Below are 22,715 nucleotides of genomic sequence, written 5' to 3'. Positions count from 1 at the left end.
CAGTCAGTTTGGGCTGCAGCCCTTTTCATAAAAACGTGCAAAATACCAAGTAAGTTTCAGAACCACAGTATTTTTAGCCCATTGCTATTTCCGATTCTGATACCAAAAGTAGGATATTCTGATAACTGTGCTCAGGGTTGAATATCCCTATATCAAGTTAACCTCCCACCCCCACCCTGGAAGTCCAGTAGAGAACCAAGAAACATTTCTAGAACCTTCTCATACTTTCTGCTGGTACTTACCCAGTGGTGCTCTTCCTCTGGTCTGGACAATGAAATAGATACTCCGTAAAAAGAGCTCTGGATCACGACTCCCCTACTTGTTCCTGCCATATCCCCAAAAGAAAGGAAACATCTATACTATTTCAGGTCACACCTGAGGCCTGGGAAACTCTCTTCATGTAAAGCCAGGATGAAAAAGCTGCTCTGTTACCAAAAATCAAGCAGGAAGGTGGTTGTGTCGGAATTTGTCCAGAGGCCCCAGTGGGGAAGGCCCACTGATTCAATGCGCGCCTTTTTCTTGTTTTATTTACCTTTTCTTTGGCCCTGAGTTGGTCAAACATCTCCTGAATCTCATGTTTCCAGTCATCCTGCAGGCAGTGGAAGGAGTCCTTGGGCATTTCAAAGAAACCAGACTCCTCTATGGTAGTTAGCTGGTCCAGGATATTTGTGAAAGATGGTCGTGAGTGAGGGTCGGGATTCCAGCAGTCTGCATGAAACACGTGAGCAGATGGAGCGCATAAATGGACAGAGACAGGCATTAAGACTTGGAATAGTATGGGACCTCACTTACCAGAAACATTTTTCCTTCCAGAAACAGAAACACTGGGATTTAGGTAACCACAAATAGGGCTGGGGAAATAAAACAAGCTGCCCAACCTCAGGATCATCAAGAGTGAATGGGGCAATATAATGCGGCCGCCCCTATCCAACTCTGTTGATTTAGCATAAAAAAACGCAAGTCCAGAAAGTCTGCCTGTGTGGAGTTGGACAACCATGACTTCTCACATTCCTACATGATTCCAGCCCTGACAATGGGTGACGAGGCGTCGGGCCTCAATTTCCCACAAATAAATGAGCAAGCCTGGCCCACCTCAATGGTATAATGATAAAGCAGGGATAAAAGGCACCAGACTGGGCATCAGGAAAAGTGAGCTCTACCTACTGAGCTCAGATACTAGCTAATGGAGTGCACCTTGCCTCTCTCAGCTTTGGGTTTCTCACTTACAGATTATAGGGTTTGACTAGATGACTCATAGAGTTCCTTTCTTCTTGGACATTCTTCACTTCTATATGCAATATGCTCATTTTGTATTAAATAATAAAATACTAAAGCACTGGATAGCAGGCTTTAGTTCCGAAACTAAGTTCTATAGTTACTGGAGATGGACAGAAGGGGCATTTGTGACATCAACGTAGCAGGGTGCTGACATCATCTTCAAGTAGCTCTTCCAACCACCCACAGGAGTCATCCGTGAGTGACTGATACTTCATCTCCTCTTTTGGTAACCGACCCAGCAGAACTGTCCGTAATCTACCCAAATATTGCTGAGAAGGCAAACTTTCTCTAGTTTTGTTCTGGCCAGGGGTCACTTACCTTCCATGAGTTTGGCAAAAGGTTCCGGGCATGTAGAAGGAATGGGAAGAGCGAGCTTGTTCATGGCCACTCCATAAGCTACGGCTAAGCCATCGATTCCTCGGAAGGGCACTTCACCAGTCAGGAGCTCCCAAAGCAGCACCCCGTAGCTGAGGAGAGGAAAAAGACCAAAGCCACAAGGCAATCTCACTGAAAGGGCTCATGAGACCTTTCTGAGGTGCCCATACTCTTTCTGGGATGGAGGGAGACCAACAAGTAGATGCACCAATGGAATACAGACGGGGGACCACGAGGCCTACCCACTAAAAGGAAAAGTTCTGGAGTCAGGCATGCTTGATTTCAAAGCCTTGTTCCTCAGATTCCTCATCTGTAATGTGCAGACAATACTACCAGTATCATAGGGCTGCCGTGAGAGTCACTGAGCCACTCTAAGGGCTTAAGTCAGCGCCGGCCGGCCACAGCTATTCTGTCGTTACCAATAATGTAACACTCTGCAAGAAGGGGCAGCCTCACAAGAATCCATGTTTTTTCTATTTTAAGAAAACTTCAGCTTTAGCTACAGATATATTTTTTCAGCTTTAGAAAAGCAGAGACCTGACCACCTGACCACCTAGAACATTTCTTTAAATGCCCATTCGGTTGTATAGATTCCTGCCCTCGGTCAGCTAACAGAGACCTCTGTCTAATTCAAAGGGGAAAGTTGCACAAAGGTGGCCTACATGGGGAGAAGAGAGCAGGGTATGAGCCGTGAGGACTTCAGTTTCCTCTCAACCTTTCAAAGCCACATGAAGAACTTCTTTCCACATGTCCTGTGAGTCAGAGAAAGGGGAGCACAAAGTTTAGCGGAATAACTATTCTACGAATTCACAATCAGAATGAGGCAACATCATGTAGGGTTCAATCCTTCCAGGAATAACAGTCCTTCCGGGACAAGCAACCATAAGGCCATGAACAGTAAAGACGAGCAGCTCTCATATTTTCTTTCTTTCTTTCTTTTTTTTTTTTTTTTACAAATAGTTTATTGTCAGGTTGGTTTCCATATAACACCCAGTGCTCATCCCCACAAGTGCCCTCCTCCATGCCCATCCCCCCCTCCTCCCCCACACCCATCAGTCCTTAGTTTGTTCTCAGCATTCAAGAATCTCTCATGGTTTGCCTCTCTTCCTTTCCCCCACCATTTCCCCCCTTCTTCTCCCCCATGGTCCTCAGTTAAGTTCCTCCTAATCCTCCTATACGTGCAAACACAGGATATTTGTCCTTCTCTGCCTGACTTATTTCGTTCAGCATAACACCCTCAAGGTCCATCCATGTTGCTACACATGGCCAGATTTCATTCTTCTCATTGCCATGTAGCATTTCATCGTATAGATAAACCACATCTTCTTGATCCATTCGTCTGCTGATGGACACTTAGGCTCTTTCCATGTTTTAGCTATTGTGGAGAGTGCTGCTATGAACATTGGGGTACATGTGCTCCTATGCCTCAGCATTTCTGTATCCCTTGGGTAAATTCGTAGCAGTGCTATTGCTGGGTCATAGGGGAGTTCTATTGTTAATTTCTTGACTCCTCATATTTTCAACACAAGCCTCAAATTTTTAAAAATACTCATCAGTAGTTAATAACCAACAAAGTCATGTTATTTTCAAACAAAACACAGCTCAGTGGTAAGGCATGCGACTCTTGATCTCAGGGTCATGAGTTCGAGCCCCACATTGGGCACAGAGATTAATAAAAAGCTTAATATCTATTTCATCATGGTACTTTGTATGCACAAGGTGCTAAGACCTTTCTAAACATCATCTTGAATCCCTACCACAAACTTGCAAGATAAATATTATCACCATTTTGCAGATGACGAAAGCAAGTTTCAGGTAAGTTTAGCAGCATATATTAAGGGCACACATGGAATAAGTCATGGTGGGCCCTGGACCAACTCTCAATTCCCTCTGTCTAGAATCCCCTTTTACCATTTCTCTGCGAGGTGAACTCTAATCGTCTTTCAAATTCAAGTGCACCACCATTTATTCATTCATTTTAAACATCTACTAAAGATTTACTGTGCCTCAGGCTCACTGCAGGACACTGGGATACAGGACACAGATCTTATCTACAAAGAGACTACTGAGAGGAACAGAAAAGATGTCAATTCGAACACAGAGGGGCCACGAGAGACATACCATGAGTGCACAAAGAGACCAAGATGGACTCCTGGCCACCCAAACCAGACCAGAATAGGGCAGGAAGTAGCTAAACCTTGACTGCTAGCTAAAAGAAGACAGGGATCCGCACTACAAAGCCAGGGCTCGCCCTCCAGGAATCCCAGGTGACCTGGCATCGTTCCAAAGAAGGGCAGTGTGCCAACCAATGCACCGGAGCATCCCAGAAGATCCCCGTAGATGGAACCCAGGAGCAGCCTAGCCAGTCTCCTTGGGCAATGGCTTTCCCCCAGTGTGCCCTCCGAATACCGTCACTTTCTTTATGGATCTCAGCAACCAAGAAAGCCTGGAAGACAGCTGCAGGTCTTGTCGTGACAGGGAGGTGGGTCTTAGTCTGCGGCGGACGGCAACAATGTCAGACGCTTCAGGGAAGCCTTCACTGACACTGCCAGTGTTACTTAACCCTTGTTGGGGCTGCCATGGACTGCAGCCTATGGGCTCTTCGAGAGCAGGGACAGTAGTTTAACCTTTGCTTTCTTGGGGGCTTGTCCATAGTAGGCTCCCGTCTGGTGAGTGCGCTGGTGGGTGGGTAAGGGAGACAGCGCATGGACAGACGGTCCCGCAGGCTGCGCTGGGCGCTCCGGAGTAAGCCCTGAATACCGAGAACAGCACCATTATTCATTCTCCTGCCAAATCTTTACTGTGACTCATCCAGACAGCAGTCGTGCCTGGCAGCTGCTACCAAGTGACCTCTAAGAACTGTCCGCACTGCGGACGAGACTCCTAGGCTACAGTGACCCTCATCTTCAGTCGTCTGCTCCCGGAATTACTGCCAACCTTCGCTCTGGGGAACAAACACCCAAGGTCCCCCAGAACCCTCGCTTCCATTCAGGGCAAGAGGACTGGTGTCTGAGCCATAACTACCTGGAAAGACAGTAGAGAATTTCAAAGATCTAAACACGTGTCCCGTTTGTGTCCTTGCATCCACACTGTGATGATTTTCATGCTGAGTCCTCGCTGACCCATGGAGATGTCTCAGGCCACCGGGAAGAGGGCGGAACAGGGACTCCATCTCTCTCAGTTTCAGCAAGGGCAGCCCTGTTCTCACCTGGCTTGTTTCTTTGTTCAACAGCATTTTGTTCCATGTGAAAAGCCCCACCGCTAGGAGAAACTGTTCAGATGCTGCCCAAGAGAGGTTCAGACAGACTTGAGTCAAGCGTGTCTGCTTCACCATTTACAGTGGTGTGGCCCTGGGAAAGGCAGCTTGCCTCTCCAAGCCTCAGTTTCCTCACCTGTGCAACAAAACAGCCAATTCCTACCACACAGAATAACTGCAAAGAATAAATAACAATAACAACTGCTTCTCCAGAAGCTACCCTCTATGGCTAGTAAACACTGTGTGTTTCCCCTTGGGAAGGTCCTGAAACGAGAAAGCCTCTGGTGGGATTTAGGGAGAGACTGCAGTGTCTGCTGAGAGCCTTGCTGAGGGACACCAGCAATCAGGGAAGAAGCATTTCTGGGGATGACGGAACCAGTTCGTTCTCCTCTGCCAATGTTCCTCTTTATTTCTGTAACACAAGGTGGTAATGTAAATGAAGCCTTGGCATTCCTTTGGCAGGAACAGAGTCCAAGAAAGGAACTAAAGAATGACACATTCGATGTGTCTGAGCCCCCATGAGAGGTGGGCAGGAGAAGCCCACATGATTTACCTCAGGTCTGACCCATTCTGATGCCCTCCCAGGGTTGACAGAAGGTCAAGATCGAGTACAAGTGGCCTGGAAGTACCAGCTCAGCTAAAGTTCTGCCTCAGTCCCTCCCCCAACGGAGAGCCACCAGTTCCCGCAGTGCTGTCAATGATTTCCCAGGGGTCCTTGCAAACCTTGGGGAATGCACCCTGTGTCAATGATTGACCACCTCCAGAGGTATGGTAATCCTTCCCACTGTTTGGTGGGGTCACAGGTCAGGGAGAGGTGTTCTATGTTCTCAAAGTGAGGAAAAGCATCAGAGCAAATAGCAGCCCAACCAAAGGCACAGCAAATCCACACTGGAGCTGGACCAGGGCTATTTTTCTTATTAACTTATGTTGTCTCTAAGACACATACCCTGAAAGGAGAGGGTGCCCTTTGAATGCGCTTCTGGACTTGATAATGGGCTGTGACCCCACATTCTAGAAACCACACTATTTAACAATTGTTGGCTATGACAGTTGAACTACTACATATGAAAGCACTCTGTAAATTGTAAAGTAACACAGTTCTTGTTTTTTGTTTTTTGTTTTTAACGTTTTATTTATTTCTGTGAGAGAGAGAGACAGAGAGACAGAGAGAGACAGAGAGAAGCAGCCTGAGCAGGGGAGGGTCAGAGAGAGGGGGAGATACAGAATCTGAAGCAGGCTCCAGTCTCTGTGCTGTCAGCACAGAGCCCAACACGGGGCTCGAACCCACAAACCGTGAGATCATGGCCTGAGCTGAAGTTGGATGCTTAACTGACTGAGCCACCCAAGCACCCGTTCTTGTTGTTGTTGTTAACTAGACCTCATTCGAAATGACAGTCTGTTTATTAATATATATGTAACATATACATGATACATTGACATAGTAAATATTTATTGATATGGCAATATACTCATGCTATGTTATATCCATTATTATTATTATTATTATTTTGAGAGAGAGAGAGAGACAAGCAAGGGAGGGGCAGAGAGAGAGAGAAGGAGACAAAGAATCTGAAGCAGGCTCTAGGCTCTAAGCTGTCAGCACAGATCCTGAAGCAGGACTCGAACCCACAAACCATGAGATCATGACCTAAGCCAAAGTCGAACGCCCAACAGACTGAGCTACCCAAGTGCCCTTATATTATATTCAAAAGCAGCTTACAAAACAGAGTGATCTCATTTTAAGGGATGGGTAGATGAGCACATGAACAGAAATAAACGCACCAAAATATTAACCCAAGTTATCTTTAGAAGTAGTATTGGGTGATTTCTTTTTCCCTTTTTTTTCTTTTTGTTTACCCATATTTTCTATTTTTCCTATGGTGAACAAATTTTTACTTCTATAATCTTATTTTATTTGAATGTTTATTTATTTATTTTGAGAGCAGGGTAGGGGCAGAGAGAGAGGGAGACAGAAAATCTCAAGCAGGCTCCATGCTGTCAATGCAGAGCCTGTGCGGGACTCAAACTCACAAACCGTGAGATCATGACCTGAGCTGAAATGAAGAGTCAGACGCTTAACAGACTGAGCCACCCAGGTGCTCCTATTTCTATAATTTTGAAAACGTAAAATGCCTCCACCCCATCCCACACACATCAGGCAAGAAGTCATTACAGGAGACCACTAACCACTGCACTCTCTGCACAGCACAACCAAAGGGAAATATTTGGTCAATTACTCCTGCAGTGGTCTAAATCCAAGCACATCAGGAAACACTTGAAGTTGAGGATCTGGGCCGCTATCATCAACCTTCCATCACAGTATGTGGAAGAGGCCCAGAGAACTACTCTTGAAAAGCAGTTAAGACACACTCAGTAAGAAGAAGCCCAGAGGCCCCAGACCCTCCAGGAAGGGTAGAAGATGGACACAGGCTCTGTCCAGTACCTGGCACACGGTAAATATTCAACAAGCATTTCCTGAACGAGTGAATGAATTACAAGTTAATTTGGGAACAAATGTTGTCTGAGCTCCTGGGCATGCGTGGGCCCTCTCTGAGCCCTAGGACCCTGCTGACCCCAGGCCTGGCAGGCCAATCACCCTGGGAGAAGCTGCCCAAAGTGCAGGCACAAGGGTATATAGATGGCAATATGGCTAAACCACAAAGTATTAAGAGACACATATTTAGTTCTTTTGTTGTTGTTTTTTTTTTAAAAGTAGGCTTCACACCCAGTGCAGAGCCCAACGTGGGGCTTGAACTCACAACCCTGAGCTCAAGAGTTGGACACTTAACCAACTGAGCCACCCAGGTGCTTCCTATGATTCTAATCACAGCATTACCTCTACCACCTGGATGAACTTGGACATGTGACTTAAACCATCTAAGCCTCAGTCACCTTATCTGTAAAATGGAAATAATATCCTCTACTTTTGGGGATTCTCGTGAGGAATAAATGAGATTAAAAGAAGAAGTATAGTGGAGCACCTGGGTGGCTCAGTCAGTTGAGTGTCCGACTTTGGCTCAGGTCATGATCTCGTGGTTCGTGAGTTCAAGCCCCACGTCAGGCTCTGTCAGAGCCTGGAACCTGCTTCAGAGTCTCTGTCTCCCCTTCTCTCTGCTCCTCCCCCACATGCACTCTGTCTCTCTCTCTCTCTCTCAAAAAATGAATAAAACACTAAAAAATATTTTTTAAATGGGGTATTTGGCATAGAGCCTCGCTCATAAGCATTTGCGTGGGTGGCAAATACTGTTAACAGTGTGTGCATATTGTACACACAGCAATGGGCACAAGGTTTCCTCTGACAAAGGTACGAGATCATCTGGAGCCACTTAGGTAAGTCAGCTCAAGGAGTGCAAGAGTAAAGGCCCATCTAATGGGCTCCTATACCTTGTTCCTCGCAGGGAACGCTGCAGCGTGGAGGCTAAGACAGCGGGAGGGAGCACAGTGAGTTATGTCTTCAAACCACATTCATCAACCAAGATGAGTCAGGAAGCTGAAGTCCCGGGAACAATTCTAAACTGGGAGACCCACTGGCACAGCAGACCACATGACCACTTCCAAGCCACCTCATCCAAAGTGCTACTGATTTGGGGCTTACCTCCAAGCTATTCCCTTGGGAAGCTTGAGAAAGAAAGATTTCGAAAAGAACAAAAAACCAGGCACGAAGAGTGGAATAACTTCATCAGATAACTCACCAAACACTCCTCAAGCCTATTTTCAGGACCTGTGGTTGAAAGGCAAGACCTGGAGGTTAGTCCTAGAACAAGGACACTTTGGGTAAAAGATGAACGGTCCTGGCCTGTTCCTTCCATGATGGACAAACCCCTACAATGGCCTTGCTGTTCCTTGCTGGCCATTTCTGTCACCATGAAAAGGCCTTACATTAGATATCTGGGCTTTCCCTTCCCACAAAGAATGTGCCTCGATACTTGCAGCAACTCTGTCCCAATCACAGTGACAGAAACCTTTGGCGTGTGTGACAATAAAATCTAACATTTTCACGGCCAGGCTGGGAAAGAAGGCTCACAGGAATACAGGAAGTAGAAAACACTAATGCTACTGAGAAGTCCTGGTTTCCCATGAAGAAAGAGAAGATAAAGGTGAGTGTGGCAAGTGGCTGATTGTCCCTCAAATCCACTCTCCCCTTCTTCCATTATAAGAGTTTTAGCTGGACACACAGTCAGCCAGCTGGAGCCTACATTTGTCTGCCTCCTTTGGAGCCAGGTGTGTGAGCATAACCAAGGGCAGGAGATGTGCACAACTTCCGGGTTGTCTCCAAATTGAAGACAACCCGCTTGCCATGGACAAGCTCTCTTTCTCAGTTTCTGTAAAATATAATGGGGAAGTTACAGTCACTCAGATGTAACCATTTAGATAAGAAGAATGCACTGAGGGATCCGGAGAGAACCTGGATTTCTGAAGGATCTCATGGGGCACAGCTACCCTATGGCCCGGACTGTCTGGACTACTCTTTGAAAAAGGAATACACTTCTACTTCATTTAAGCCACTGCATCTGTAGGTCTCTTTGTAATAGTAGCTTAGACTAATTCCTATATTAGCTATTCTCATATAGCCTTTAGTCAAGTAATGAAACCGTTAGATCGAAGCCTATGAAACTGCTGTTTTTGTAGGTCAAAAATATTGGAATAGCACTACACAGTTCACACTAATGAAATCTGGTCAGACAGTTTAAGGAAAGGAAACTCTTTTCTTCATAACAGTCACTTCACCCTATAATTAATGTGTGGGGAAATATGATGCAATATACAGAAGCTACAAAACATCACTAAAAGAAATTGGAAAAGGCCTAAGTAAATAGGAATATAGCCCATGTTCATGGATTAGAAGACTTAATGCTGTTAATATGGCAATGCTCCCCAAAGTGATCTACAGATTTAACATAATCCCCATCAAAATCTCAGCTGTAGTAAAAAAAAAATAGTTTGGTGGTTTCTCAAAAAGCTAAAAGCAGAATTACCATAGGACGTAACAAATCCACTTCTAGATATATACTTGAAAGAAATGAAAATCTACGTTCACACAAAAGGTTGCCTAAAAATGTCTACAACAGTATTTTTCACACTTGCCAAATAGTGGAAACAATGCAAATGTCCATCAACTTATAAATGGATAAATCTCCATAGAGTGGAATATTATTCAGCTATAAACAGGAATGAAGTTCTGATGCATGCTTCTACATGGATGAACCTTGAAAACATGATAAATGAAAGAAGCCAGTCACAAAGACCACATGTAGGATTCCAAGTACAAGAAACATCTTTAATAGGCAAATCCATAGAGGCAGAAAGTAAACTAGCAGTTGCTGGGGGCAGGGGGAGGTAGGATTGGGGTACAACTACCAATAGGTATTGGGTTTCTTTTTGGGGTGATAAAAATATTCTGGACATAGACAGTATTGTAGTGGTTTGAATGGTAACCCTAAAAAGATATATCCATGTCCTAATACCCAAAATCCTTATGTGGAACAGAATCTCCCCCAAAGTCTCAGAGGGAGCATAGGCCCTATTAGTACTGATTTCAGACTTCTGGCCTCCAGACCACAGAGCTCTATTGTTTAAAGCCACCAGGTCTGCCGTAATTTGTTACAGCGACCCTAGCAAGGTAATAACAATGTTGACTGGTACAAAGTTGGTAAATTTACTATAAACCATTGACTTAGACATTTTGAAAGGTGAACTTCGTCATGTGTGTAATATCTCAATAAAGCTGTTTTTTTAAAAATACACACACTCATCATATACACATACAGGCTCACTTTACAACTCATCAGGAAGAAACAACTTCATAGACTAAAGTCCAAGGATAACCTATGGTCCTTTCTTTTGGTGCACCACGGTGATGCTACTTCTCACAGCCAGGAGGATGCACACTCTGTAGAAGCTCTTCTTCCCATCGGTGAGGATAAGACTTTTAGATCTATGTCCTCATGACCTCTTGGGCTGACATCTACTAGGGGAATGGCTGGTCTAATCTGTGACTTTGCAGTTTTCAGTAAATGCTTGAGTTCCATCTTTTCTCATTTCTATATCAGTGTCCAACAGATAGTGCCCTGACTAAAGAGGTTAACTAGATAACTAGAAAGAATAATTTCCAACCCACCAAAAGAAGAGAGATAGCACAAAGAATACTCATCAGCTGAAGAACTTACAGTGAGAACAAGTCCAGCAGTAACAGCCACAGTTGCTAAGGAAGCCACGGTGACCCTGTGGAAGGTCCCCAGGAATTCCTGGGTGCCTTTAGCACCCTACAGTCAGAGATGGGCGTACACACTGCCCCTGGGATCTACTGGTCTTTCCTACAGAGCAATCACTAACACGTAGGGGTGGTACTTGCCACAGCACTAAAGGAATTTTGGATAGATGAAGGCATTAGAAACTGTCCCAGGGCAACCTGGGAATTACTGTAGATTGCTTGGAAGGGGTCACTTTGACCTACTTGGGGTGCCTGGGAGTCTATGCATCCTCAACTCTCCAAGCCCTGAAACACATGTACAGCCAAAATAGACCAGGGCAGCCCTGCCCCTGCCCCTCTGGTCCTTACCTCCACACATCACTGCCTTTGGAAAACATAGAGGCACGAATGACTTCGGGCGCCATCCAAGCGTACGTCCCTGCTGCGCTCATCTTTGTGGTTCGGTGCCATTCTCGAGCCAGGCCAAAATCAGTGATCTTCAGAATCTTGTTGCTCAGGTCTCCATTCTCCACTTTCTGGAGGATCAATACTGGGCAAGAAAAGGAACACAGAAGAAACCAGAAAGTCTGCATTAATCACAGGGAAAGCACCAAATACAGAGCCCTCCTGCCAGACTCTTATCCTCTCCTTTAGGCTCCACTGTGCAGCTACCACGGACTGATGGTAGGAACCATCGTTTTTGCTAAGATGTACCTACGATGCATCCATTTTTGTGCCGAGTCCTTTATAGGCATTGTCTTTAGCTCACAACAACCTTATGAGGTAGGTACCATTGCCATATCCTTTTTACAAGATGAGGAAACTGAGATACAGCACTAACTAATACTCCAGGACTGACATAGGCAGCCTGACTCAAGACCCTTCTCTCTTAACCTTCACGGCACACAACCCATTGTTACCCTATGGAGGGAGCCATGAGGTCTTGGCAGCTGACCCTTCTGAGAGTGGCTCCTTGGGCTTCCTGTCTGCCCAGCCACCTCTGGGCCATACTCACTCTCAGACCACAAGGAATGGAGGTGCATAGTGGATTTTTAAGGTTTCAGACAGCGCCTGCAGTTTCCATGAACCTCTCCAAGTTACTTAAGTTTGTAAGAAAGCATGTCTTTTGGGCACAGAGATTTTTCCCTTGATCCAGGAACAGGCCCCCACCCCCACAAACCACTGCCAGCCACTGAGAACTGGCTGACAAGTTGGAGAAGTCAGAGGGTACACGCATGTTCACAGCCATGAATCTCTCTGTGTGTATGACCCAGGAAGAAAAAACTGGTGCACTGAACCAGTAATACTCTGGGCCTGTCTCCCAAGTTCTAGCACCACAGTGTGGCACCATCTTGGCTCTCCTAGGACAGTAGCTGGGGCAGCCACCTCACCTACATGATGGTTCCAGTGGTCTGCATCCCCTTGCAGGAGTCAATCTTCCTAAAAAGGGCAAACATGCTAAGGGGCAACTGGGTGGCTCAGTCAGTTAAGTAGTTCAGGTCATGATCTCATGGTTCATGAGTTCAAGCCCTGCATTGGGCTCTGTGCTGACAGCTCAGAGCCTGGAGCCCGCTTGGGATTCTGTGTCTCCCTCTCTCTCTACCCCTCCCTCAGTGGCACTTTATCTCTCTCTCTCAAAAATAAATTAAAAAACAAAAAAAAGAGCAAACACGCTAAGTGACTGAAGTGCCATATGCCAAGCTGAGAAGCTCTGAGTGGGCAGCTGGGTAGCGTGTGAGCCAGGCCTCCATTTCCACAAGTAGGAAGGCTCTGAAGACCCCACAGAAGCACAGCTCCTTCTGGGCCAGCCACTGAACACCTGGGATTCAGAGTTCTACACTAAAGATTTCAGAGAAGGAAGGAAGGGTCTCTTCCCATTCCTGCTCTTCAAGTACAAATGGGGAGGGTGAGGAAAGGAATCCACTGAAGACAGAATAACAACTAAAAAAGGTTGACTCAGTTCCTCCAGCCACTCTGTCTAGGTAAACAGTGAAAAACATGGGCTCTGAGCCCTACAGTGCTGGGATACACCCTCCCACGGCTGACTCTCCAGTGACTCCAGCTGAGGGCCTCTTCAGAAGGCTTCACCTTTACCTCTGAGAGGCATTTGCAATTTACGATTCTTTGAGAGCTCAAACTCCTTCAATAACAGGATGTGTGATGGTGGTACTTTGGGTGCCAAGGGTTTAGGGGTCCCTTTGAGGGCACAGGAGCCTTAGGCAGTTCCCTCAAGTCACACAACTATACTTTTTCTCATCCTGCCCCGAGCTTGCAAATGCCCACTAGATTATTACCTATTGGAAGGATGTGGGCCAAAGATCTCTATGTCCTACGTGCTTCTCAGAAAATCAGCAGCAAAGAGGGATTACAAGCACCTATTAAGCTGGAAGCACAAAGGAAAACAGCCCCTCCCTAGATCTAATGGAGAGGTCTCCTTCCTCCACACCCTCTCCCAGACTCCCCTGACACACCCCTCCTGGCTCTAAGCTGAATGGATCAGAGTCTCTAAATGCTTGGTAGATGTAAAAAAAACTTTCTCCATCTCCTCGAATAACAAAAATCTTTCCAGATTCTTCTGTGCCCCTCTCCCCCTCTCTGCTGGCAGATATAACAAAATATGCACTCAAATTGCCACTGGCACTAAAGAAACCCACCATCCCCTGTACAGAGGCAGCCACCAGCTGCTGACCATCTCTCTCTAAGCCACCCTTAAACCAAAGATGCAGAGTGAGCCCATCCCCTGACACAACTGATGGGATTTAGTCTGATCTCCCCAAACTCCAGGTGCAGGGACAGGGTGAGTGGGAGGAGGGTAACCATCTGATGATGCATCCAGAACCAGCTGAGCTTACGCAGATTCTATGCTGGAAGGGGAAGCGAAGAAGTTTAGGTTCTGTTATAGGACATGGGTTTGGAGAGAATGAATGGTACAGCGAAGATGACATTTAAATACATTAGCCAGCCAGATGGCTCAACAGGGATGGCAGAGTGATGGAGATGGGGCAAGAATCCGCCCAGGAGAGGTCTGCCTGAATATGAATACTTTTAGACAGTGCAGGTCCAGCCCAGTTCCACCTAATCCCCACCACGCCCTGCTGCCTTCTCTCCAGCTGACCTCAGACACGTATCCCCATAGGTTGGACCTGTGAAGGCATCAGAGTTAGAAATTCCTGGCCTTGGGGTCCTGACCTCAGCAAAGAGGAGACTGTAATTAGACACCAGCTAGTGATCCTGGCTACACCTCTCTCTCTTTATCTAGTTCCAGAACATTTCTCATCACCTCCAAAAGGAAATCCATATTCATCAAGCAATTATTCCCCCTTCTCCCCTCCACCCGGCTCCTAGCAGCCACCAATCTGCTCTCTCTCTATGCATTTACCTATTATGGATATGTTATATAAATGGAGCCATGCAATATATGACACGCTCAGAATAATGTTCTCAAGGTCCATCCATCTTATAGCTTGTATCTGCATTGCATTCCTTTTTATGGTTGAATAATATTCCACTGCATAGATATACCATTTGCTTATCTATCTATCCACAATAGACATTTGAGCTGTTTCAACCTTTTGATTATTGTGATATAGTAATACACACATATGTACATATATTCATTTGTTTTCAGTCCTTTGGGATATGTACTTAGGAGTGGAATAATAGTTATAACGGTAGCTCTATGTTGCTGTTTTCCACAGTGGCTGTGCCATTTTATTTTTCTTAATTTTTTTATTTTTAATTTTGGAGAGAGAGAACACGCATGAGTGGGGGAGAGTGGCAGAGGGAGAGAGAAAGAGAATCTGGGGTGGAGCCTGGTATGGGGCTCAATCCCATGACCCTGGGATCATGGGCCTCAATCAAGAATCAGACTCAAAAAAAAAAAAAGAATCAGACACAAACAACAGAGCCACCCAGGTGCCCCCTCAAAAAAATTTTAGCTGCATCATTTTGCATCCCCATCAGCAATGTATGAGGGTTCCAATTTTCCCACGGTTATTTTCCTTTTAATTTTTTTAGATGACAGCCATCCTAGCAGATGTGGACTGCTATCTCATTGTGGCTTTACCTTGCATTTCTCTAATGACTAATGATGCTGAGCATCTTTTCACATGCTTCTTTGCTGTCTGTATATCTTCTTTCAAGCAATGTCTTTTGGGGGCACCTGGGTGGCTCAGTTGGTTAAGTGTCCAACTCTTGATTTCAGCTCAGGCCGTGATCTCACAGTTCATGAGATTGAGTCCCACGTTGGGCTGTGGACTGACAGTGCGGAGCCTGCTTGGGATTCTCTCTCCCTCTCTCTCTGCCCCTCCCCTGCTCATATGCTCACTCTCTGTCTCTCAAAAATAAATAAATATTAAAAAAGAAATGGCATTTTGTTTTGAGTTATAAGACTTCTTTCTATATTCTGGATACTAAACCCTTATCAAATCTATGATTTGCAAATATTTTCCCCCCCATCTGCAGGCTGTCTTTTTAATTCCTTGACAACGTCCATGGATCCACAAAGCTTTTACTTTAGATGAAGTCCACTTTTATCTTTTCGTATTTTGTTGGTCATGCATTTGGTGTAACATCAATAATTCCATTGCCAAATCAAAGTTTATAAAGATTTACTTGTATGTTTTAAGAGTTTTGGGGCACCTGGGTGGCTCAGTCAGTTAAGCGTCCAACTTCGGCTCAGGTCATGATCTCGTGGTCTGTGGGTTCAAGCCCCGCATTGGGCTCTGTGCTGACAGCTCAGAGCCTGGAGCCTGTTTCAGATTCTGTGTCTCCCTCTCTCTCTGCCTCTCCCCAGCTCGTGCTCAGTCTCTCTCCATCTCAAAAATAAATAAATGTTAAAAAAAAAAAAAAAGAATTTTACAGGTTCAGCTCTTAAATTTAGGTCATTGATCCATTCTTACTCCATTTTTGTATATCATATAAGGGTGTCCAACTTCATTTGTTTGCATGTGGATATCCAATTATCTCATTTGTTAAAGAAAAAGGCTTTACTTTTCAAACAGAATGGAGTAGTTCCCTCCCAAAATGCTTTCCCAGGGAGAGAAAGGTTATAATCACAGCTACTCACTTAACTGTACCTCTGAAGTTAGACCATTCTGAGTTTCTACCACTGACACCTACAGAACTAACAAATTGCTGTGCTTTACTTCTTAGAAAATTTGAGAATGTTTTATCAAAATCTACTGAAGTCCATCCAAGTGTACTGTGTAGACCTCACCCCTCACAGCTAAGGGCAGTGGTACAGATGCTATAATCAACAAGTCCAGGCCCAAGTCAGTGGAGGTGCCAGCCAGGGGAAGGGGATCACAGGGAAAAGGTGCATCTGAACCAAAAACCTACTGACTAGCCAAATATAGAGGCTTAATGGAGAAGGGGGGTTTTCCCATCTTTCAGACATGAGGGACAAGGAGAAGAGTGATGTTGCGGACTGAGGTTGAGAGGCAAGGCCCTTTGAGGCAGCCAAGTACAGTTTGGGAAACATAATGGGTAATGGTGACAGTAACAAGAGTCAGTATGGATTTAAAAACCAAACAAACAAACAAACGCAAAAGCAGACAATTTAAATCCCAGGCTTGACCCTCTATATATGACTCTGGACAAGTTTCATAAACTCTGCACTTCTATTCTTGCTTCTATAAAATGGGGATAAAGATTAAAGGTGATGTAGCAACAAAACATGTAGCAGAGGGTCTGACACATACACAGCCACTCAGGACACTACAGCTATTACTATTACTATCATGATTAAGTGTCTCACACGTAAGTGGAAGCCATGGGACTCAGTGTTCAAGGTACTGAGGACACTGGTGGGGAGCCTGGGCGTAACTGACATATGATAGTCATGCAATAAATTTTTGCTGTATAAATAAATGGAATGGTTGATAAATTAATAACGATAGCTACCCATTACTGATCACTTGCTATGTAGAGGCATGACACCCTTTACATAATGTATGTGAAGAGCTTTTCATACATCACCTTAGTTAATCCTTAAATCAACCCTATGAAGTCGATGCAAACATTCTCCCAGTTTCATCCATATTGAAACAGACACATTAAGGTTAACTGTGGGATGGAGACGGGACCAAAGCCACATCTCTCTTCATGTGCTGTGCCATCCAGAGGTCAGAAAGGAATCCTATGCGTCTTTAAGGCTTATCTCAAGTTCTGCCTGATCCCTAAGCTATCATTGACTAACTAGTCTTCACTGCTCTCCTGTTTCCTGAATTATTCCTTCAGCACCCAAAATCAGTATCCCAATTTAACTTTATATATTTCTTTTAAATTCTTCCCAACTGCTGCATGTGTGTCTCGTCATCTCCAGAATGTACTGGACAAGACTCCGCGAGGGTAAAAAACCCATTCTCTTTCTTCTGGAACCCACACCATTCACTCTCCAGGAGCCAGCACAGAACCAGACTCTGAAAGAACTGACCCCTCACTTATTTCACTGAAGAAGTATCTTGTGCATCTTCTCAGACAGTCCCCTTCCCCATCCTATGGGTGCTGGGGGTGTACAGCCCACAGGGTCATCCATCCTGAGGCACAAAGGGGAGCCGATGAGTACCATGCAAGATAACGAGATTGAAGAAAGAGGAACATGAAGCCGGGGTTCAGTGATGAATACCACATCCGGCTGCTGCCAGGTCGGGAGGGGGGGGTTACAAGGAAAGCTAAGCTAGAGATTCTGCCCTTAAAGGGCCTTCTACATACTGAATAGGAAGATACAAGACAGGGGCACTTGGGTGGCTCAGTCAGTTAAGCATCCAACTCTTAATTTTAGCTCAGGTCACAATCTCATGGTTTGTGGGATCAAGCCCCACACAGAGCTCTGCACTGACAGCACAGAGCCTGCGTGGGAGTTTCTCTCTCCCTCTCCCTCTGCCTCTCCCCTGCTTGCTCAGAAGTACGTGTGCTCACTCTCTTTCTAAAAATAAACAACAAAGAAAGATACAAGACAAAACTAAAAGTCAAGACAAAGTGAACTCTCTCTCTCTAAAAATAAGTAAGTAAACAACAAGAAAAAAGGAAAGATCCAAGACAAAAATTGAATATCAGGTCAAGACAAAACAAACGTCAATAAGGGCCCACATTTTGCTACCATCAGGAGCATAAACAGTCTTCTAAACCTCAGTGACCTATGGACATTATTCTTGATTATTTCTAGATCAAGATACCACTTATAGGAGCACCTGGGTGGCTCAGTCAGTTAAGCGTCCGGCTTTGGCTCAGGTCATGATCTCACAGTTCGTGGATTCGAGCCGCGTGTCAGGCTCTGTGTGGACAGCCAGCTCAGAGCCTGGAGCCTGTTTCAGATTCTGTGTCTCCCTCCCTCTCTGACCCTCCCCTACTCATGCTGTCTCTCTGTCTTTCTCAGAAATAAATAAAACATTAAAAAAAAAGATACCACTTATATACCATTAACTTAGTATTTTTCTTTACATTGACTTTCTAAAGATTACTAAAACAAATTTTATATTGTTATAAATGAAAAACACAAATGTTCTCCTAATATCAGTTAACCTGTACAAATAAAACAAAGGAAAACAAAAACCACTGTTATTAAGTTTCAGTAGACCCTATTACAGATCAAACTCCATTAAGGCCTTCTGTCTCCATTAGAGAGAAGTGATTGGGGGCGCCTGGGTGGCTCAGTTGGTTGAGCATCCGACTTCGGCTCAGGTCATGATCTCACGGTTTGTGGGTTCAAGCCCCGCGTCAGGCTCTGTGCTGACAGCTAGCTCAGACCCTGGAGCCTGTTTCAGATTCTGTGTCTCCCTCTCTCTCTGACCCTCCCCTGCTCACGCTCTCTCTCTCTCTCTCTCTCTCTCAGAAATAAAAAACAAAGAAAGAAGTGATTAGAAGTGTTGGAGAGTGGGGTGCCTGGGTGGCTCAGTCAGTTGGGTATCTTGATTTTGGTGCAGGTCATGAACCCAGAGTATTTGGGATTGAGCCCTACATTGGGCTCCATGCTCAGCATGGAGCCTGCTTGGGATTCTCTCTCTCCCCTCTGCCCCCTTCCTCTCCTGCTTATGTGCTCTCTGTCTTCTCTAAAATTAAAAAACAAAGAAAAGGGGAGATATAAAGGTAAACTAATGCCAAAGTGAATCTTAATCCTCCACAAATACAGAGACGTTGAGTGACTTTCTATGGGATTCAGTGGTATTTCAAGCTGACCACCTCAAAGGCCAGCTCCTGTTAGGTCATCAGAAGGAGAAATCAGTCAGGCAGGGGAGGCCGCTGAGGGCTCGGAGTCTGACCTAATACCATTTAGCTGGAAGCCAGGCTCTCAAAACTTGGCATAACGGAGGAGACACTCCCATATGTCGTAATGGTAAATTTAGCTTTGGTGGATGATTTATCGCTTTGAGATTTCTTATTTATTATTCATCTCCATTAGCACAAGGGGCTCTGATTTGCTAAACGTTCACCTTGGCGCCAAGGCTCTGTCCCCTAGGTCTTCATTCGCTACGACCTGATTCAGCACCAGATGGAGCAACTGGTCCAGCTCTGTTCTGAGTGTTGTTGTGTTTTGGTTGGTTTAGTCTTTTTTCCCCCTATTGTCAAATGTGTATACACATAGAACAGTGTACAGAACACGTATGTACAGTTTACAGAAAATGAGATGAAAACTCCTATAATCCCATCCAATCCCCTAGAAACTCTGTGGTCCCTCCCGGTCACATCCCTTTCCCAGTTTCTGTCATTCACTCCTTTACCTTTTTTTTTTTTTAAGATTTAAAAAAAAATCTTTTAAGTTTGTTTATTTTTGAGAGAGATCTCGAGAGAGAGAGAGACAAAGCGCAAGCAGGGGAGTAACAGAGAGAGGGAGACACAGAATCTGAAGCAGACTCCAGGCTCTGAGCTGTCAGCACAGAGCCTGAAGAGGGGCTTAAACTCCCCAGTTGTGGGATCATGACCTGAGCCCAAGATGGACGTTTAACTGAATGAGCCACCCAGGTGCCCCGGATTTTTTAAAAAAATGTTTATTTATTTTTGAGAGACAGAGAAATATAGAGCATGAGCAGGAGAAGGGCAGAGAGAGAGAGAGGGAGACACAGAATCTGAAGCAGCCTCCTGACTCTGAGCTGTCAGCACGGACCCAACATGGGGCTCAAACTCACAAACCACGAGATCATGACCTGGGGCAAAGATGGATGCTTAATCGACTAAGCTACCCAGGGACCCCTAAAGACTTTTTAAAATGTTTGTTTGTTTATTTATTTATTTATTTATTTATTTTGGGGGGGGGTGGGCAGAGAGAGAGGGAGAGAGTATCCCAAGCAGGGTCCTCACTGTCAGCGCAGAGCCTGATGCAGGGTTCGAACTCATAAACCATGAGATCACAACCTGAGCCGAAATCAAGAGTTGGGCCATTTAACCGACTGAGCCACCCAGGTGTCCCTCATTCCCCTACTTTTTTATGTTACCGCCCGTGTATACATCCCTGAAGAAGATGTTTTGAAAAGGCGAGTAGCTGGCACAAATGGAGCTATGTGTACTAGTTTCCTAGGGCTGCTGTAAAATGGTTACCACAAATTTGTTGGCTTAAAACAACAGAAATCTATTCTCCCTGAGTTCTGGAGGCTAGAATTAAAATCTAAAACCAAGATGTCAGCAGGGCTGTGCTCCTTCCGAAGACCCCAGGGAAGGAAGAGTCCTTCCTTGCCCCTTCCAGCTTCTGGTGACTGCTAGCAATTCTAGGGGCTCCTCAGCTTCAGGGTAACTGCAGTGTCTTCACCTCTGGCTGTGTGCCCTGTGTGTGTGTGTGTGTGTGTGTGTGCGCGTGCGCGTGTGTGTCTTCCCCCGGCCTTCTTGTCTCTGTGTGTCTGTACCCATATTTCCCTCTTCTTACAAAGACACCGGTCATTGGATGAGAGCCATCTTCATGCCGCGTGGCCTCATCTTAACTTGATGACATCTACAAAGACAAAACTTCCAAATAAGGTCACAGACTTCACAGGTGTGAGCTCCCCTGGATTTTCTATTTCTAAATTCACGTTGGCCTACCTCTGTTTCTCCGGTTGTGCAAAGAAAACACTTGTCTATCCGGTAAGCAGGGAAGGAGGAGCGCCCAGGAGCTGCATCAGCACATGAGCAAGACAGCCAAGTGCAGATAAGAATCTGGCCCAGGCAGTCAGACCTCAGGTTAGATCAGTGTAACACCACCAGCCGCTGAGTTGGCAATGACAGTCCTGACTCACACTGCAGGGTGTCAACTGCCCAACGTCAAGGTCTGGGACACGGCCAGTTCTCCTGGGCTCTTCCTTCTCAGTCTGCAGGGGTTTTCCTTCATCCGCCTCCTGTGTTAATCCCTGTGTCCTGCACCCCACTTTCTCTCTTAGCTGGTTTCTTCTCTGACTTTGGTGGTGTCCATTCTCCAGTCGCTCCTTAGAAAGAATGCATGGAAGGTACTTTTTTGTTGTTGCTTGAAAATGTCTGTATTCCATCCGCATACTTGGTATAGAAATGGAGATGTCCCTTCTTAATTTTGAAGGCATTATGCATCATTTTCTTGCTTTCAACACTGCTCTTAAGAAGCCTCCAGCCATTGAGCTTTCTGATGCTAAGTGATGTTTTTCTCCTTTGGGAAATTTCTACTCTCTTCTTCGTCCCCTGTGGTCTGAAATCTTAGAGGGACATGGCTTGAGGTGGGAACTTTGTGAGTACTTTGAAATCTGAACACTCATGTCCTTCAGTTACAGAGGATTTCTTTGAAGCATTTTACTGTTAATTTCCGTGCCTGTATTTCTGTTTTCTTGCTCTAGAACCTCTATTATTCAGACATTGGGCTTTCTAGACTGGCCCTCCAGTTTTCTTTTCTCCTCTATTTTTCCCATCTGGTTTTTCGTTTTGATCTTCTTTAGAAAATGTCATCACTTTAACTTCGAACACTTCTAGTGGGTTTTCCATTTCCATATCATGGTTTTAATTGCTAAAGGAGCTCTTTATCCTTCTCTGATTTTTTTTTTTTTGGTGCTTGGCACTCAGGTAGCTGTTCTTTTAATAGAGGCACAATATCTTTTCCTCTACCTGAGTGTATCACCAATGGTTCTTTTTTACTTCTTTGTTTTCTCCAGTGTATTTTGCTGCTCCAGGTGCTTTTCCTATCTGTGTTTTGGCCTCTAATGCACTTTCATTCAGAGTTACAGCAATCCTTGGTTCATGATTAAGAACCAGATTGTGGTTAGATTAAAAAAAAAAACTTTTTAAAAAATATTTATTTATTTTTGAGAGAGACAGACAATGCAAGCAGGGGTGGGGCAGAAACAGACAGAGACATAGAATCCAAAGCAGGCTCCAGGCTCTGAGCTGTCAGCACGGAGCCCGCTGTGGGGCTCAAACTCACGAAAGGTGAGACCGTAACCTAGGCCGAAGTCAGATGCTTAACTAACTAAGCCATGCAGGTACCCCCATGCTGAGGTTTTAACAAGAAGTCCTGGGGTGCCTGAGTGGCTCAGCTGGTAGAGCATGCAACTCTTGGTTTTGGGGTTGCGAGTTCCAGCCCCATATTGGTATAAAGATTACTTAAAAATAAAATCTTTAGGGGCGCCTGGGTAGCTCAGTTGGTTAAGCATCCAACTCCAGCTCAGGTCACGATCTCACGGCTCATGA

The 22,715-nt window shown here is 45.2% G+C and overlaps 1 protein-coding gene across 1 annotated transcript in view; it reads right to left on the bottom strand.

Moving 5' to 3' along the window:
• MAP3K9 (mitogen-activated protein kinase kinase kinase 9) overlaps nt 1-22,715 on the bottom strand; it is an 80,990-nt gene that overhangs the window by 20,584 nt on the left and 37,691 nt on the right. The window contains 3 exon segments of the mRNA XM_077750828.1: nt 533-708; nt 1,597-1,745; nt 11,469-11,649. Of these exon segments, the coding sequence (XP_077606954.1) occupies nt 533-708; nt 1,597-1,745; nt 11,469-11,649 (506 nt within the window).

The sequence above is a fragment of the Crocuta crocuta genome, unplaced genomic scaffold (genome assembly GCF_008692635.1).
Source record: "Crocuta crocuta isolate KB4526 unplaced genomic scaffold, BGI_CrCroc_1.0 scaffold186, whole genome shotgun sequence".
NCBI lineage: Eukaryota > Metazoa > Chordata > Mammalia > Carnivora > Hyaenidae > Crocuta > Crocuta crocuta.
Note: the sequence above shows the minus strand (reverse complement) of the source record. Positions and strands in the feature narration are given on the sequence as shown.